This window comes from Aulonocara sp. 'chitande type north' Nkhata Bay, linkage group LG6 (genome assembly GCF_057382095.1).
Source record: "Aulonocara sp. 'chitande type north' Nkhata Bay isolate Kocher_YH1m ecotype deep benthic linkage group LG6, A_spYH_male_GT1.1, whole genome shotgun sequence".
Classification (NCBI taxonomy): domain Eukaryota; kingdom Metazoa; phylum Chordata; class Actinopteri; order Cichliformes; family Cichlidae; genus Aulonocara; species Aulonocara sp. 'chitande type north' Nkhata Bay.
In genome coordinates this window covers 33,766,675-33,783,744 of record NC_141349.1, presented here as the reverse complement: position 1 = coordinate 33,783,744, position 17,070 = coordinate 33,766,675, and the positions used below count along the sequence as shown (strand labels likewise).

Genomic DNA, 17,070 nt, shown 5'->3' with positions numbered 1-17,070 from the left:
GCGTCACTGCAGAGCCAGTGTGATTCATTACTCCTGAATCAAAGTGCTTCCGGTCCTATTTATAAAATCAGAAATGTGTGATTTCATGAGGAAAATTATTTACTGGGTGCATGCATAGGCACGATTTCTTCATCTGAATAACTACAATAGATTACTCACTTACAATCAAGGAAGAGTTTAATCATCAGTATTTATTATTTCCCAGAAAGGCTAATGAGCACCAAGGTTTTAAAAGCAGAGAGAAGTTCAATTTTATTGAATGTGTAGAAGTTATAACATTTGAATCCATTAAGTGTATAGGGCTTTCTTTTAAATCATTACTAAATAGATCATTTTGATTAAAGCAGTTTTCAAAGGAAAATTTTAAAAAAAAATCCATAAAGAATAAAAAAGACTATTTGGATTCACAAGCAGTATAAAAAACGATGCTTTATAAATCGTTCCATTCCATGGAAGAATGGATGGATTTGGAATTTACATCAACAGCAACTCAGTGCCAGATAAGCGGAAGAAGATGGATGGATCATGGATCAGGTCCATTCATGGGGGAAAAAGGTGGTGTGTTATTGATTAATGCTAATAAACCACAATCTTCTTTTCAGATGAAATAGAAGCTTTAATAAATCTTATGATGCACATTCTTCAAAGAAAACAGTACCAAATATAAACAGAACAAAGTAAAAAAAATAAGTTCATATAACTTACATTCACAATACTACAAAAAAAAGCATGTAGCTATTTTCACATTGATATCCATAGCATTGTATGAAAAAAAGGTTTGATGGCCATAAAAGTGCAATCACACTTACCAACCGAAGAACAGGGTAGATGTTAAAACCAACAGCGAGGTGACTTTGATATATTTCGCAGTAAGGATTAAGACAATAAAACAATCGAAATGTTTCCTCATACTAACATCTTTGTCGCTTTTTGTTTTTTCTGTAACTGGAAATATATTAAAAAGTTTATTTTTACTCTCCAGGATCTGTAACTGAGGCTGGTGCACTGTGTGAGTAAAGAGGCGCGGGATCATCATATTTATCATCATGGAAAAGTGCAACAAAATAAACAAATTCAGGTCTGTACAGCTCCCATCGCTTAAGTTTTACAGTAACTAAGAGTGTGTAAAGGCACATTGTGACTGCTCACAGGCTTAAACACAGTTTGCTTGCAGGAAGTTGCAGGCTTATCAGTAGGGTGGGTCTGTTTTTGTGAATTGCCCACTCGTTTTGGGACAGATTTAGAATTTCAAGTTCACAATTTTGAGAATAAAAAGAAAACCCTTGAAATATGCACTTGGGGTGGGGGAAAAAAGGCACAGCTCAGTTGTTAATCAAGGGCGAGTCTTTGAAAATAGCCACAAGTATTATTTTCTTTAAAAACACTTGCTTTGTTCGTAATCAAAGAAGCAGACATAAACTCCTTGCAAGAACCCACATGGGAACAAGGGGAAACTCATCATTGGTAAGCTGCTTCCGTTGCAGCCTACTGTTAAATAGAGTACATGGAAACAAATATTATCCGACAGTAACAGCAAACATTCCCAATCTTATATACAAACAGCCATTTATGCAAAAACAAAAATACAAATATGTAAAACAGAACAATTTGCATGCTCATTTTTTTCTTGTAGCCTACATAACATGGACTTTATTGTCTGCACTGAAAATAAATACTAACATAATTATATCATATGACTTTGAAAGGAATACAGCTTATATTATTACTGTGATATGTTCTGCGTGAACCAATAAGCCACTCGAGCAGCTTCACTTTCACACTCCTGAATAAACACTTTTAATAGCCGGCTTTTTCATGCCTGTGACTTTTTTTTTTTTTAACTCAGTGATAAAAATCTGTCATTACCAGTACGCCTTGAACTACAAAGAGTACTACAGCACACAAACAATGAGGAAAATAACCATATTCAGGAGGTAAATCGGACCTTGCGACCTTGTGAGTAGCAAACGATGCTACTGGATTGAACTGAAATTTGGTCCCATTAACATTACGTTACCTACGAGGAATAACCTGTGCTTAACAGGTCACAATTTCATTTCTTACTGTTTTATGATGTGACACTTTAAAGACAAGCTATAAATGCTTGCTATCAGTACCTAAGAATGACATTTTATTTTGAAATAAAGGATTTTAAGAGGACTTGGATAAAACTAAAAAATATAGTTTAAATGTAAATATCCAGGAACCACTTTATTTCTTTTTTTCCCAAGTCACCGAGTGTTGGTGAATCTGCCAACAGCCCCCAGCCAGCATTGTGTAGTCATTTAGTGAGTCACTGCTTTTAGACTTCACCGGAATCAAGTTTAAATGAAGAATTGCTGTAGGTGACAAATTAGGCTGAATGTGTGATAGTCATTAAGTCTTTGGAGGAAAGCTTTAGCTTGAGCTCTTCATATTTGTGATTCTCCTGTTTGCTGCCCACTCTTTGAGCCCTAAAGGGAGACAAACCACACGGTTAGACACAGAGTAATTTAAAGCTAATAATTACACACCCCTAGTAGATTAAAAAGTACCAAAGTGCTACCAGTGAGAAAATGCAGTTCTTTACTTTCCACTACAAAGTGTGCTTGTGACCGATGATGATATCCAGTGGTATTATTGCATGCTTACTTGTGATTGACTGCTGGAGGGATTTGTGGTGCTTAGGTCTGAGTATCTCTTCTTCTGTGACGTGCAGATACAGGAGAGGAAATTGGCATATTCCTCTCTCACCTACAGAGGGCAACAGAACATTAAGAAACAAATCTGTGTTGCCACCTCGCATACTGACACAATCTAGCATGTTTGTCACTGCTTTTGCCCTTTTCACTGATTTTATTTAAATATACATTTTCATGCTGTTTTAATTTCGGTCTTAGCATCATGTCCACATGAAGCTTTACACAAATATACTGTGTTCGTACCTGTTTGGACAGCAGACAGTGCATGATGAAGACCAGTGCGCCCTGCAGGCTGTTGAAGATGGTGAAAATGTACGACACTGCAACAGGGGGATCCTCTTGAAACAAGAAGACCCCAGATACCCACATCAGACCCAGAATACACATCTGGGCTACAGCTGTCACAGTGAAAGCTCTGCAGACGGAAAAGAAGGATGGGAAAAACGGTAAGTCAATAAAGATTACCAGAGAATGGTAAAGGTTACACACGGATGACTCAGTTACTACATCAGTGTTTGGAAAGCCCCATTAAAAGTGAAAGAACACAATGAGACATGTGTTCTAGGCAAAGCAGCTACAGAACAGATCATTTTAGTTCACTTTGCTTTCTGCTGAATGTATGTGGAAGCAGAAAAGCCAAAGGCTAATGATAAATATAAAAGAGAGATTAAAAGAGGCACTCTTAAAAAGAAGTTTCTGTCAGTTTGCTCTGTATGGCTCCTTTGTTCTATTTATTTATCCAGCCTAGCTGAAGTTACCAACTTAGCCAAGAATCCATTTAGCAAACAAGAAGATCGAAATGTGAAAAAGAGACTTTTCTTCCACAGACAGAAATTGTTGGATTATAATTTAATGCCTTCTGACTTTTTCCTCTACTGAAAAAAAACATCTTTCTCTCTTGTTTCTGGCACATGAAGTTCACTTTCCCAACTCCTTGGACTGAACTACACATCATTCATGATCGACTAGCAAAAAGAACAAGGGATTCTTTTTCTTTTTAACTCTAATGTTTTTTGCAGCTATGAGCGGAGGGTCCATGAGCTAAGTATGAGCCTACTGTAGGTAGACAGGCGAGACAAAATCCATTAACAGAAGCTCATCAGGGAGCTGTCACAACTAAGAAAACATTCCCTCCATTTTTTCCCCCTCACAAAACGTATTCTTTCTATCAAAGCAATTCCCAGTCCCGAAGCTGCCATATTGAATCTATATATTGTACGTTTTATAGTTACACAGTTTGGTCATGCAGTGGAAGGGGTTACACATTCAAATTAATACACAGACTGACTTAATTTTGTGCAGGTTGGAGAGGTCTGGGTTGAGGCTGGCAAACTTCTGGGCAAGTTTCCAGACGGTGATGATAAAGAAGAAGACATTCACAAAGATGACTAAGCACACAGGCCCGAAGAAGCTCCAGACGAAGCCGTCATCCGTGGACAGCCAGCAGCTACGTTTAGTGATAAAACACACATTCACAACAGGATGTTCTTTGCTTCACTGAGATAGATAGCATTAAGTTTATGCAACCTACTGATGTCATTACTATTAAGCAACTGTAGAAACACATGCACAGACAAGGCTTCTCTGGTCATCACTTTTAGTTACTGGAAGACTTACTATTTTTTAGTGCCGTATCCGTTTGGTCTAACGCAGGCGGATATAACGACGATAAACAGAGGCGTCCCGTAGCCCACAGCATATAGGTAGAGGGGCCGCATGGTGGCATTGAACACCAGAACAACCATACGGTACAGCTGCACCCCTTCTAACAGCATCCAGGTGAATACCGCCAGGAAGAAGAAATGGAGCATTGCTGCAACAAACCTGCAGCCACCCTGTAATGTGAAAGGACACAGAAAAAGAACACGTCAGAGAGGAGAAAGCACCGCTCTATCCCCGATCGTACAGCAGTCAGCTGCTTGCAATGTTTCTGTGAGTGAGAATTATTCACACAAACATTTTCTATTCTCCAAATGTAATTAAGACCACATGAATAAGTAGCTTAGCAGCATTTTACATCTTTACTGCCAATGTATTAATGGAGCAAAGATGTACATAAACATCAGAAAACACAGTACCACAGCACCAATTCTGCTCAACTCATATGGACAAGGATAACAAAATACACCATTTTAGCATGTAATGCTTCAAGGTCAGACATCATTTTTGCTTATCGGGAACCTTCAGTCATGTGATCTCTCTGAAGGAGAAGAGACTACAAAGTAACTCTTGACAGCTGTGAAAAGCACAAGGTGTGACAAATCAAGCCAACAGCAACACTTTAAGAACACTTTAACAGTGGCCAGGCTCGGCTGTTACTTTGTTGCTGTCAGAGTTAACCACAGATAATTCCTCGGTGCCTGTGTTCTGCTGAATCCCAAAACCGATCAATAGATTAACAGAGAGAGAACTAAAAAGAAGCATCAGGTTAACCAGCAAGCTGCTACCTCGTCTGCATTATTAAGTAATTATCCACTTGCCATAATTATCACAGTTTGTTATCCATGTATCTGTGGAAGCTTATCAGCTCAAGGACACCTTCTCTCAGTGTTGGCAGATGCTCCTGGCAAGGCTGAAATCCTCCCACGGTTTTCTGAGCTCATCATTGTTTACAGTTAGTTTGTATTACTTCCATTTGCAACATATGAGCACTGAAAACAGTCTAATTATTAATGAGACAAATTATAAGTGGGTTTTTGTACTTTTGAGGTGCTAAAATATCCAAAAAATGGCATTTTACACTTGCTAGGCCAGGTACTGTTCTCTGGTACCATCCTGAGCTGCCACCCTGCCTCAGCAGTACTTCTTCTGGTCTCATTCAGATACAGGTCTTTTCTCATTATTGCATTGGTTAGTTTATAGCTGAGCTGCTGTAACAAGCCAGTGTGTCTGATCAAAATATATTCTGTTCTTAGTCAGATGAATAAACGACAGCATTAAGAGGTAAACAAGCCTTTGTCTTTTTTTTTTGCAGAGTTGTGATTGTGTAAACTACACAATTCAAACAATCACAGTTCAAACAGTGAAGTGTAATTAAGTGTGACTGCAGTAGGTAATGTCAGCCAACATTATTTCAATTAAAAATTAGTCCTTAATGAATGAAATGGCATTAACTACAACTAAATGGGAATAATCAAGCAAAGCACATGTGGAATAGGTTAGGTTATGGGATAGATTCTGATTCAAACTGAAGTTTTCTTTGCAACAAACTTCCCTGTGCTCATTTTTGTAATTTTCTGCTCCATTCTGAGCCTACTCCAACAATCTGTCCGTGAAAAATTTTCACGGACAGATTATTTTTTTAAAAAGTACATTTTTTCCCCTTTAGAAAACCCACAAGGGTATTCTGCTTTATCATGTCAGAAAGCGCCATTCGAGATTTATTTCTGCAGGAATGCTCCAGCGTTAAAGTGAGAAAGACTCTGCTTCACAGCAGATACACAGAAAGATAAGTATCATGTGAAGATATTGCATGACACTATATGACAAACTAGTTAGTTACATTAACTATGATTTGACCCACATTCTCAAGTACAGGCCATTAGCTGCCGTTCCTGGCACAAGATATTGTTGTTACCACGAATGCTGGTGAATTTACATATTCTCTTTAAATAATGTAGAGCATGTCACATGTCACATCCTTTTAGAAACGTACCACAGGTTTAGTTTGAGAAATGCCAGCCAGGAAGATAAGATCAGCTATGAAGAGACAGATGCAGAGGTGCAGGTGGATGGTGGTGCGGGTTCCCTGTATGGAACGGCAGAACTTGAAAGTCAGGATGCAGAGTGTGAGACACAACAGGGAGATGGTCAGTCCTATTTTAGTCACCAGCTCGAGCCCATAGGTGTGCTGGAAGAGAAGACAATAAGTGTGAATGTGAGTGCAGCTGGTTACCAGTAAATAACATTTTGTTGCACATTTCTTTTCAAGATCATAAAATCATTTTACTTATAAACTTATAAAGTAATGCTATTCTAATAGAAAATGATTTGTATTTCATTGAGGTTTAAGTCATGAACACTGATGACCCTTACCCTATGTTTTTAGACCGAGTAATTTTACATTTGTTCTCCCATGTCTTGGGAATTAGGGGACAAGAAAAATTTCAAACTGACATGCATCAGAATTTGTTTTGTTTTTTTATCAAGATATAGCGTTAGGTTTGGGGTCAGGGTCACCGATGAGGTCTTAAACCTTACATGGTTACACTTTTTTAAGCTGTTTCTTACCTCGATGGGGTGAAGAGCCATGAGAACAGCAAAGCTGCTCAGATGGTTACATGTACATACGGTGCGTGAGGCATTGGAGTCCTGCTTAGAACAACCATCTGTGGACCAGGCCCCTGTCTCGGTCCAATATGCACAGATGTAACTCACGTTAGTCGATTCCTCTATGTCCTAAAACCAAAACAAACATGTCAAAGACGCGATTTATGTTTTATTTACATCTCTTGTTCTTTTGCTCCTCATGTTTGTTACTGTGAAGCTCAAAAGAAGTAAATGACTGATTTTTAAAAAAAGTGGATGTGACACAGGTGGGATTACCTCAAGATGTCTGAAGGTGATGTTGACAGAGCGGCTCAGTTTCTGAGTCGACGGATTTGAGACCACCACAGACACAACTTTAGAGAAGACCTGGTAGGAGGGGTCCGCTCCGTTTTCTTTAGCTCCTTTGACCATCTCGAAAGACCTGTTCACAGAGCTTTCAAGGTTTTTGTAGCTCAACAATGCAGCCACAGCAAAACCTGTAAAAGATCCACAGAATATTAGAATATTATAAACTTATTATGACTTGAACTGGACAGAAAAGAACTGATATTTACCAGGATATTTTCCCGTCCCGGCTGCTGTTGTCCAGTCTGTGTCCAGATAAGCATATTCACTGGACAGACGAATGTCTCCAGTTGGTCGAGTCGTTCCTCTTTGAACAGCAATCTGTGCATCTATTCAAGCAAATCACTCTTTTCAAATCATAACACACTTTGCATCCTAACTATTAGTTCCCAAGATGGAAATCATCAAGTTCATTAATTCAAAAGTGTTACCTATCTTGTTGTTCTCCATCTTAGTGTGGTTGTCTTTTAGCTGAGGCCCAATGAATAAAATCGATTTCTCCACAGCAGTGAGCAGCCCGCTCACACTTTCATCGATGTTCTGGGTTCCAGGAGACAGCATCGCATCGGTCTCTGTGAAAAGTTTCTGTCACAAATAAAAGACACAGAGGGGCGATTGTGAATACTGCGTACGCATTTGCATTTGTTATGAGTGTATGCATACTTGTATCTTTTCCTAACCTCCAGTAGCGCATCTCCATCAAGCTTTACTTTGCTGCCAGTTCCAGACAGGGCCAAACAGCTGTTTCTCATCATGGACATGATGTTTGCCAGGCCCCCGAGCAACTGGGAGACACATAGACAGAGAATAAAGACACTATTCAGCCTGCCCCATTCTAAAGTTCATGTATTTTGAACCTTGCGAGGCCATAGGGTCGTCTAGAGGAGCAGGTCCTACGTGATGTGCCAAAGCAAACTGGTGTACTTGTGTGCGAATCCAGGTGTGCTATGAGATTTTTTGCCAGCCAGATGTTATTGTCAGAATAAATAAGTAACTTTGAAACACCTGATAAACAGAATTTGAGCTAGATGTATTATCCATTTTTGAACTATAACTGGCTTTATATCTGTGATTGTTCCATTATGTTGATAATGATCATAATTTTATTTCCACACTTACCTGTGTTGGCTTTTTCTCAGCACGGAAATTATCACAATCGAGTTCTAGACAAAACAAAGCATTAGGTTATCACCACACCGGCTGACTGGGATTCTTGCCTCCACCATGAAAAGAGTGTGTGATAAAAAATCTCACAGTAAAGGAACAAAACTATGCAATGTGCTGGAAGACAAGCCACAATCTAGATTCTTGAACTGATAAGTTCATACAGAAAGTAGATAGAGTGTTGAGTAAGCCCTGATATCAAACACGAAACTGAGTCCCAAAAGATAAAAGAAAGCAAAACCACAAGCTGCATGACTAAGAAGGGGAAAAAAAAGGACTTTACTCAGGAAGCGCAGTGGATGAAATTTGGTTTTCTTACTACTTAAACATGGTGGTGTAAAAGATGGTGAAAATATAGTCTGCAACTAATACAGTGACGTCTGTGTCAGGAAAATTGCAAAAATGCAATAAAGGTGTGTTGCCTAATGTGAAGAATATGAGGACATAAAAGCTGTGAAATGCACTCGTTTATAGGAAATAACAAAAAACTGCACACTTACTTGAGCATGGTGTCCTTTCCGCGCTGTAATTGGTGTAGCCATTTGAGCAGTTGCACCAATAACTCCCAATAATATTATTACACACTCCATTGGGTCCACACAGCTCTTCTTTATTTTCACTGTCTGTGCACTCATTAGAATCTGTGTAGGGATATAGAGCAGAGGCATAGGTAATGGCTCATACTCCTCAAATGTAATAATTTTGATTAGACAGAAACAACTCTGAATATAGAAGGTATTGGTCCGTCCTTCAAAAGAATAAACGTCTCTGAAATGTAGCTACCCACACAGTCATGTGACTTTTATGATGCTGGTAAAAGGATCTTAAGGAAAGAGTTAAACTTTCCCAGCAAACGGTGTTGTGACATCTTGTCTTGTATTTTGGGATCACTAAGTTCTACTTTGCAAGTAGAACTTGCCCTTTACATTATGACACTGTGTCATAATGTAAAGGGCCTATAAGACTTTTTAAAGATCATATCAACACTAGCAGAGTTTTTGTAAGCTTTCATTTTCTCTTGCTGGCTGGATGCTACTGTAAGCCTGATCTCACGCTCTCTCCTCTCTCTCTTTTGTGTGTTTTTGTTATTGGAGACAGATTTGATTTCCTTTTTTTATGTTGAGCTTGTTTGTACTGAGTGGGTGTACAGATAAACACACATGTGAAATGTATGAAATAGTAGAACTTGACGAGAATATTCAAACCCAAATGAGCAAATCTGGGGGAGCATAATTTTAATATATTCAGCTCCATGCAATACCTATGGAAGCCCGTTTTCGCCACTAAAAAAGAAATAGAAAGTATCAATTTTAAGAAAAGTAAACCGAAATTTCGACTTATTTTCTCGAAATATCGAGTTATTTTCTCAAATTTTTGACTTATTAACTACAATTTTTGAGAAAAGTAACTCGAAATTTCAAGTTAGCTCTATCAATCAGTAATCTACGTGAATGACATCATTTACTTGTTACCCGGAAGGATATGGCGCAGAGGAACGCGCACTAAACAAATTGTGCGCATTCCTCTGCGCAAAATGTAATTAAATTTTGAGTTATTTATACTTTTTTTTCACTGGCAGAAACAGGCTTCCATAGATACCACTATCTGAACCTTGCCAAATAACAGCAGATGGAATGATCAAAACTACACAAACAATTATTCCAGTTGGAACTCGCACTTCAATATTCTGTAGTTTATACAAACACCATTATTAAAAATTCCAGAATTCTAATTTTGCCTCAGGATATCAGATCTCCTCATCATGATTACTGCTTTTATTCACCACTTTATGTTCCCATAAATAAGAAAATCGTGTATATTTTAATATTTGCTTTTACTTCACTATTCACCATGACTTAAAAACCAATCACCCCACATTCAACAATTTTAATCCATTTAAAACTTTCCAAATCTCCATACACAGCACACTTTTTAATTTAACTTAAGAAGCTTCTTCAAAAATGTAAAATGTAAAACATCAATAAATAAAATATCTTCATGGAACCACACCTGTACAACCATACAGGTAATACCATCTGGTTAAACAACTATAACTGAGTTTCATTAGATAATCCCAGATCTCTAGCTTTAGCAAACAAACTATAGTGAGCTTTCCAAGCCTGATATCTGAAAAAAAAAAACATACTGTAAACAATGGTAAGAGCAGACTGGAAAAGGGCATGTCACACACACTTACCTATGCACTGTCCCTCTGTGAAGTTAGCCTTTTTTGAACTGTGAATGAATCCATGTTGGCACTGACAGTAGTAGCTGCCAATTGTGTTAATGCAGCTTGAATGTTTCCCACATATAGATGAATTACCTATACACTCATTTGTATCTGTAGATTTCAATACAAAATCATAAAGCATACCCATCAACAGATAACAAAACACAAGATTAGGGTATCAGGCCAATCAGTCAATTACGCTCCGTTTAGCCTAATTTTACTCTTCTTGGAACAGCACCACTCAACTTGAACTGATGACACTACGTACAAAAAAACCACCATTCATCTTTACAGCTGCTTCATTGCTGTTGCTACTAACACTGAGATGGACAAATAGCAGTTGTATCTCCCAATTAATTTTTAAGCTTGTGAGAGCAGTTGCTGACATTATTGTTGTGGTCACTAATCTCTGTAAACAATGGTAAGAGCAGACTGGAGAAATGTATGTCAAACACACTTACCTATGCACTGTCCCTGTTCCTGTGTGAAGTTAACATTTTTTGAACTGTGAATGAATCCGTGTTGGCACTGACAGTAGTAGCTGCCAATTGTGTTAATGCATCTTGAATGACTCCCACATGCCGATGGATTTTCTGAACACTCATTAGTATCTGTAGATTAAATACAAAATGAAAACACATAACCATGAGTAGATAGTAAAAAATAATATTCAAGTTTTTATTTTATTTATTTTTTTACAAATGAAAAAATATCATTTCAGTTTAAAGCAAACTTGGTAGTTATCTTATTAGATTATTTTATTTGTGTCATATTTCTTTAATTAGCTGCTAGTATTTGAAATGATCTAACTATTTCAAACTCCTCTACTGTTGTTTCAAATTGAATCCTTCCTGGGTGTGAGCTAAAAGTCCTAAAATGGGAAAAAATAAAGAAGAATGTCATTAAGAAAGGCCACTTTCCTATTAAACTATGCTAAGAGTCCTTGCATGATGGTAATGCCATGTTTGTCTGAGAGTTCTTGTTTTGAGAAACGGCACACAGAAGCAAGAAAATGTCAAAGAAAAGTCAAAACGATAGGTAATGACAGATTTACCAGTGCAGTCTTTGATAGTTTTGTTGTAGCTCAAGCCAATTCTACACCCCAGATCACGATTTCCCAGTGCACATGCTAGCCCTGTGGAGAAAAAGCAAAAGAAAGAAATGTGATTAAATTACAATCTTATTGGAAATCCATCTTCTGATATAAAGAGAAACAAAGTTTTAAATAAACAAATTGTGAATGTGAAGTTGCCATGTAATATGTTGTGTCTTCAAAAAGTGTACTTCATTTTAACGTCTCTGTTTATGTTCCCATCTACAAGTATCCATCACTTTGCTAAAAGTGTGAACTATGCAAACAGAATTATTTGCTTAGTTCACAGTTTTGCAAAAGTCATTATGTTTCCTTCCTCAGTTAGCAATTTGCACACACGGTGTCCTTCTTCTGTGTTTCCCTTCTTCTACCACAATTCTGTTATTTCACGATGAGGCTAAACTGTCCCAGAGTAATGCCACAGGAAACACAGTCAGTGTTGCTCAGTGAACAGTGACAGAAAGTGTGAACGAGGCCGACTTGTTCTTATTATATGATGAAATAACCACAGACAGAAACAATACCTGATTTTTTTTAAAGACTAACCGCATGCTCGCATACAGACGACTCTACTGACCAGTGAGCACATGTGCCCCAGCTGTATGACTCCTACACATTTTTACTCTCTAGCTTTTAATTGTGTTTTGTTTCAGTCTTTGTGTGTGTTTGATCTACTTTTTAGTTTTTTACTATGTACAGCACTTTGGTCAACCTGAATGTGCTTATAAATAAATTGATTGATTGATTGATTGATTGACTCCTCTGCCTTTTCTGCCATCTTTTGTAAGCTGCATGTCTATTTTTCTCTCTCTGTTCCTAGAAGTATATTTTGACTTGATAGACAATAAATACTTCCTTCTGTAAACTGTTTCAGTTTTGTAAACACAGGCGGGTTGTCTTTTCACTAAAGGGCTGACTGTGAGAAGTAAAGCTGATTAGTAGGTGTTGATCGGTCATATGTTTACCATCCAACATGCCTGTTTCAGAATTAAGGGGATTTTTGAGTTTGCTTGAAAAAGTCCAGCTTTTGTTTGCCTTTGGTTACAGTAATAGCATGTGAACAGAGACAAGGAAATTAATCATGCAAGAGCTATTTTGCAGCATCTTTTTTTTAGAAATATTAGTTATTTAAAAATATTGTGATTTGAAAAAAAAACAGAGCCTGGTATTATGGTTGAAATTGTTATGTTATGTTATGTTTAATTTGAGAACTAAATTGCTGGCATTTGGTGATATCATTCATTCAGTTATTACTAAGGCTTTAGCCCCTGTCATTATTGTTAGACAGGGGTTTCTGTAGGCCACAGTTAATTTCAACTTTAAACCTATATTCATCTGAACTGTTTATTTTTACCACAGCGCAAACATCTAGCCAAAATTGGTTGCAGACCACATATTCAGACATGTAGTATTCCTGTCTAACACATAGTACACAATGTTGACTTTTATATTTAGTGCTGTCACAAAAGATGTCTTGAAAAATGTCATGTACTTGTTAGATTTTCACCAACTTCTGAGGGGACTAACTGACCCTTTTGCCTTTTATGTCACATTATCATTACTGAGCAGCTTGTGGAAGTAATGTTCATTTCATTCAAAGGCTACTGACCAACTTTTGACTTGGTCAGCACACGAATTCGTTTTTTGATATTCCTCACAACCAAAGACCAGGGACATTCAGTTTTGACAAAAGAGGTCAGAGTTGCAACACTTGGGTGATATAACAGGATGTTCGACACATCACTGGTTTCATCTTAACAAAAGAAGAGTTTTGCCACATATTGTGAGAGCTCAACACAGACAGGTTCGAAAGTGGTAAACACAGAAAGCGTGAAACTATGATGCAAAAAAAAAACCCCCAAAAAACCAGCAACAACAACAAAAAGTTGACTAAAAGAAGCAACAAATGCTGCAGTGGGCGATAACTCTTATTGTGTTTGTTTATGAAGCAGTGCTATAGAGCATTGAACAAGCATATTGGCATATTAGCAACATGTGTATATAACTTTATATAGGAAATAAACATAGACTGTATATGGGGAAGGGACAGCGTGTTGCCATGTGAAGGTCGGGGGTTCGAATCCACAGAATGGCTACCCTGAAGTACCCCTGAGCAAGGTACTGTCCCTACACACTGCTCCCCAGGCACCTGATTGGTGGCTGCCCACTGCTTCACTGAGTGAATGGGTTAGATGCAGAGAGAGTAATTTCCCCACGGGGATCAATAAAGTATACATCATTATTATTATTATTATATAAAAATCGCAGCACCATTGTGATGTCACCCTCTCTGCACTGAATCATACTTGTTATTAATCTCTGGCTCTCTTCCACAGCATGTCTTCTATCCGGTCTTCCTTCTCTCACCCTATGTCACGGCAGATGGCCCCGCCCCTCCCTGAGCCTGGTTCTGCTGGAGTTTTTCCTTCCCACTGTCACCAAAGTGCTTGCTCATAGGGGGTCATGTGATTGTTGGATTTTTCTCTATATATTATTGTAGGGTCTACCTTACAATATAAAGCACCTTAGGGTGACTGTTGTTGTTATTTGAGGCTATATAAATAAAACTGATTGAATTGAATTGAATTGAATTGAATTGAATTGAATTGTCAAGTCTTATTCTAAAGCCTTAAGCTGACAATTTTGTCTGTGGCCACCTTGGCCCGCTAAAACTAGATGTCATTGTGCATACGACTCAAACCTCAGTGACTCTTGTCTTACATCAGCTACTTGTCAGTCACAGGGCAGCCATCCTGGACTCTGCACTATTATTCATTTGGCTTTAATAGGGGCCAAATTTTTGAAAATGTGAACATCAAACTCTATTCGGTAAAATCTGAAGCCAGCAGTTTCGCCGACAAGCACACCAGGAAAGTGTTCACTGGGATTATAAATCAAGTGAACAATACAAACACATTTTCTCATAGGTTTCTTTAAAATCAGATGTCTTTCTGCAGCCAGATGCGTCACCCTGTGTTAGGTGTCTTTACTTTTCAGACCTGTACTCTATTAACAACTTTTATACACAATCTATGGATATATTTAGTTGATGATTGTTTTGTACGTTTTAGATGTATTTATCTTAATAAAAACATGAGCTCATTAAAGAATATTGTAAGGCATCTGTACAAAGATGACATAAAATAGAGTCAAGTGAACTTCTGAAATCAGCCTACATTACATGAACCATCACTTCTGGTGTACCACTAGACAAACCAGAAGAACTAACACGAACGTCATGCTCTGATACATCTGCGGTTTATTCAAACAAGACTTGAAGATTCCTCTTACGGGGAGGCACGTTGTCTGTGATTTTTGCATATTACTGCTGACATATGCAACGGTCTGATTGAACAGCGATACTGGATTCAGGTTCAGGGTTTCTGAGGATGTGACGGTTTTTCTGGAGGTTTTTACTCGACGCCAACCAGTCTGATAAGCACAGCCATTCAACAAAAACGAATTACCTCAAGAAAGATCTACTTAGAGTTCAGCTAAGCTTCATTTATATAGCACGTGTTCGCAAAAACAGTCACCTCAAGCTGATTCATAATGTAAGCTAAAAAAAAAAAAAAAAAAAACCCGGACAATCTGAAAACATAACCAAGCACTTAGCGATAGTGGGGAACAAGAACTCCTTCAACACCAAGAGGCAACTGGTAGAACCTGTGTAACGATCTGCCGCGACTGAGGGAAAGGACCATAGAGAACAACATTCAAGAAACAGAAACTGGGGGAAAAGCACATCAGGAAGGTGCCAATCACTGTTTGACAGGGTTATGTTACCACTGTAAGCTAGAATGAACCTAAATAACTTTTAAAAAGAATAAAAGTAATAATATTATATTTTCGAGGTAACAAACTTGGTTAATACCATGCTGGGTGGATTAAAATGTTCTCTAATTCTTGAGTTTTTAATTTTTTCTCTTTTTTGCCCATGTCTCATAAAATTAAGAAATTTGTTTTATGTACCCTGAACTTTCCCTTCGCACACTCTTCGTCACTTCGTTACACACACACACGCACACACACACAAGGTAAAGTCATTTTAAAACTTACCAAGCAGAAGTAGTCCCTTCCCAAATCCCATGCTGAATAGGAAAAACAGTTCCACACAGAAGTTTGTTTCTGAACTATCGCGACTATGAATGAAGTGAAAATCTGGTGGCTGTCCGCTCACAAAGGTTCAAGAAAAAAATTTCAGGTCCATAAAAATCGAAAAAGTATTTGAGTGACAAAACAAACACTGATCACTGAAAAGAGACGTCCTTTTCGTACAAGTTATTTTTACTTGTGACAGGAAAATCAAGAATGAACCTTCACCAGCTTTCTTCCTCTCTCAGATTCAGACTTTCAGCATGGGCATGTCTCGCGCTCGACTCCCCACCCCTCGCTCTCTCTCGCGCGCGAGACCTCTCTATCCCAGTCTCTCTCTCTCACACACACACACACACACAGAGACTCTCTCTCTCTCTCTCCCTCCTTTCTTTCTTTTCATTTATCAGCGTGGCCCTGTCTCCCTCACACTGCTCTTTCTTTCACTTTTCTTTGACTCTGTGTCTTTCCACATGAATACGTTTCTCACACTGGCACATATCACATTGCTTGCACACACAACCCCCCTCTGTCTACACCAGCTCTCACATTTCCCCCTACGCTCCAGTGGCCTCTATTTCAGGAGCTATTCACATGAGAGACAGAAAAGGGGGGGGGGGGGGGGACTGAAGAGAGGGCGATGACTAACACTCAGCCTAAACAGCTGCTGCTGTACTTGAGTCTTGCCCGTAAGTAATCTTATATCCTTTCCCATTCTCCTCCAAGTCCTACTCTGCTCTTCTTCTACATTTTCTTCTTTGCCTGCTCAGCATTCAGCCCTTCACCCAGTTCCACTGACAAACCCTCTGCATTTTCTCAACCCCCAGGCTGCGAGAAAACAGACTGGAGACAGATAGAGTGACCTCTGTTAAAATGAAATCCACCACACAAGCATAATGCTGTGGTTCACAGAAAACAGCAGGGGTTTGACAACAGCTTTATATTTGATAAAGAAATAAATGCTTTTGTTGTTAGAATTAGTTTCTTACAGCTGAGGGCCCTTGCAAAGGTTACACCCTCTCTCGTCACTTCATTTCATCCAGGCTTGGTTATAGCCTTTATTTGGGCATCAGCCAGGCTCTGCTTTCCCATCTGCAACTTGTCCAAAATGCAGCAGCTCGACTCCTAACGGGCACACACAAACAAGACCATATTTCCTTAGTTTTGGCTTCCAGGCACTGGCTCACAGTGTG

At 38.5% G+C, this 17,070-nt stretch overlaps 1 protein-coding gene across 2 annotated transcripts; it reads right to left on the bottom strand.

Annotated features, from left to right (window-relative positions):
- Positions 1-235: 235 nt before the first annotated feature.
- Positions 236-16,220, bottom strand: adgre5b.1 (adhesion G protein-coupled receptor E5b, duplicate 1). 2 transcript variants are annotated; one of them, XM_086296445.1, is made up of 17 exons: positions 15,842-16,220; positions 11,744-11,824; positions 11,151-11,300; positions 10,657-10,800; positions 8,960-9,100; positions 8,415-8,458; positions 7,976-8,080; positions 7,727-7,880; positions 7,505-7,624; positions 7,227-7,426; positions 6,912-7,079; positions 6,337-6,531; positions 4,299-4,516; positions 3,970-4,128; positions 2,925-3,096; positions 2,632-2,733; positions 236-2,453 (listed from the first exon to the last, which is right to left on the bottom strand). In XM_086296445.1, exons 1-17 carry the CDS (start codon positions 15,870-15,872, stop codon positions 2,412-2,414), a joined length of 2,226 nt encoding a protein of 741 aa, XP_086152571.1. In that variant the 5' UTR covers positions 15,873-16,220; the 3' UTR covers positions 236-2,411. The 2 variants fall into 2 exon arrangements, with proteins under 2 accessions (XP_086152571.1, XP_086152572.1); XM_086296446.1 differs by lacking the exon at positions 10,657-10,800 and having other exon boundaries at positions 237-2,453; positions 15,842-16,218.
- Between the last annotated feature and the right edge of the window lie 850 nt (positions 16,221-17,070).

What these genes read in the sequence shown, in the direction of transcription:
- adgre5b.1 (XM_086296445.1), bottom strand. Translation starts at nt 15,872, where the DNA reads ATGGGATTTGGGAAGGGACTACTTCTGCTTG. An exon ending in TCACCTTCAGACATCTTGAG is followed by an intron (nt 7,080 to 7,226) that starts GTAATCCCACCT and finishes TTTTGGTTTTAG; the next exon opens with GACATAGAGGAATCGACTAA. An exon ending in CCTCCAGCAGTCAATCACAA is followed by an intron (nt 2,454 to 2,631) that starts GTAAGCATGCAA and finishes GTCTCCCTTTAG; the next exon opens with GGCTCAAAGAGTGGGCAGCA.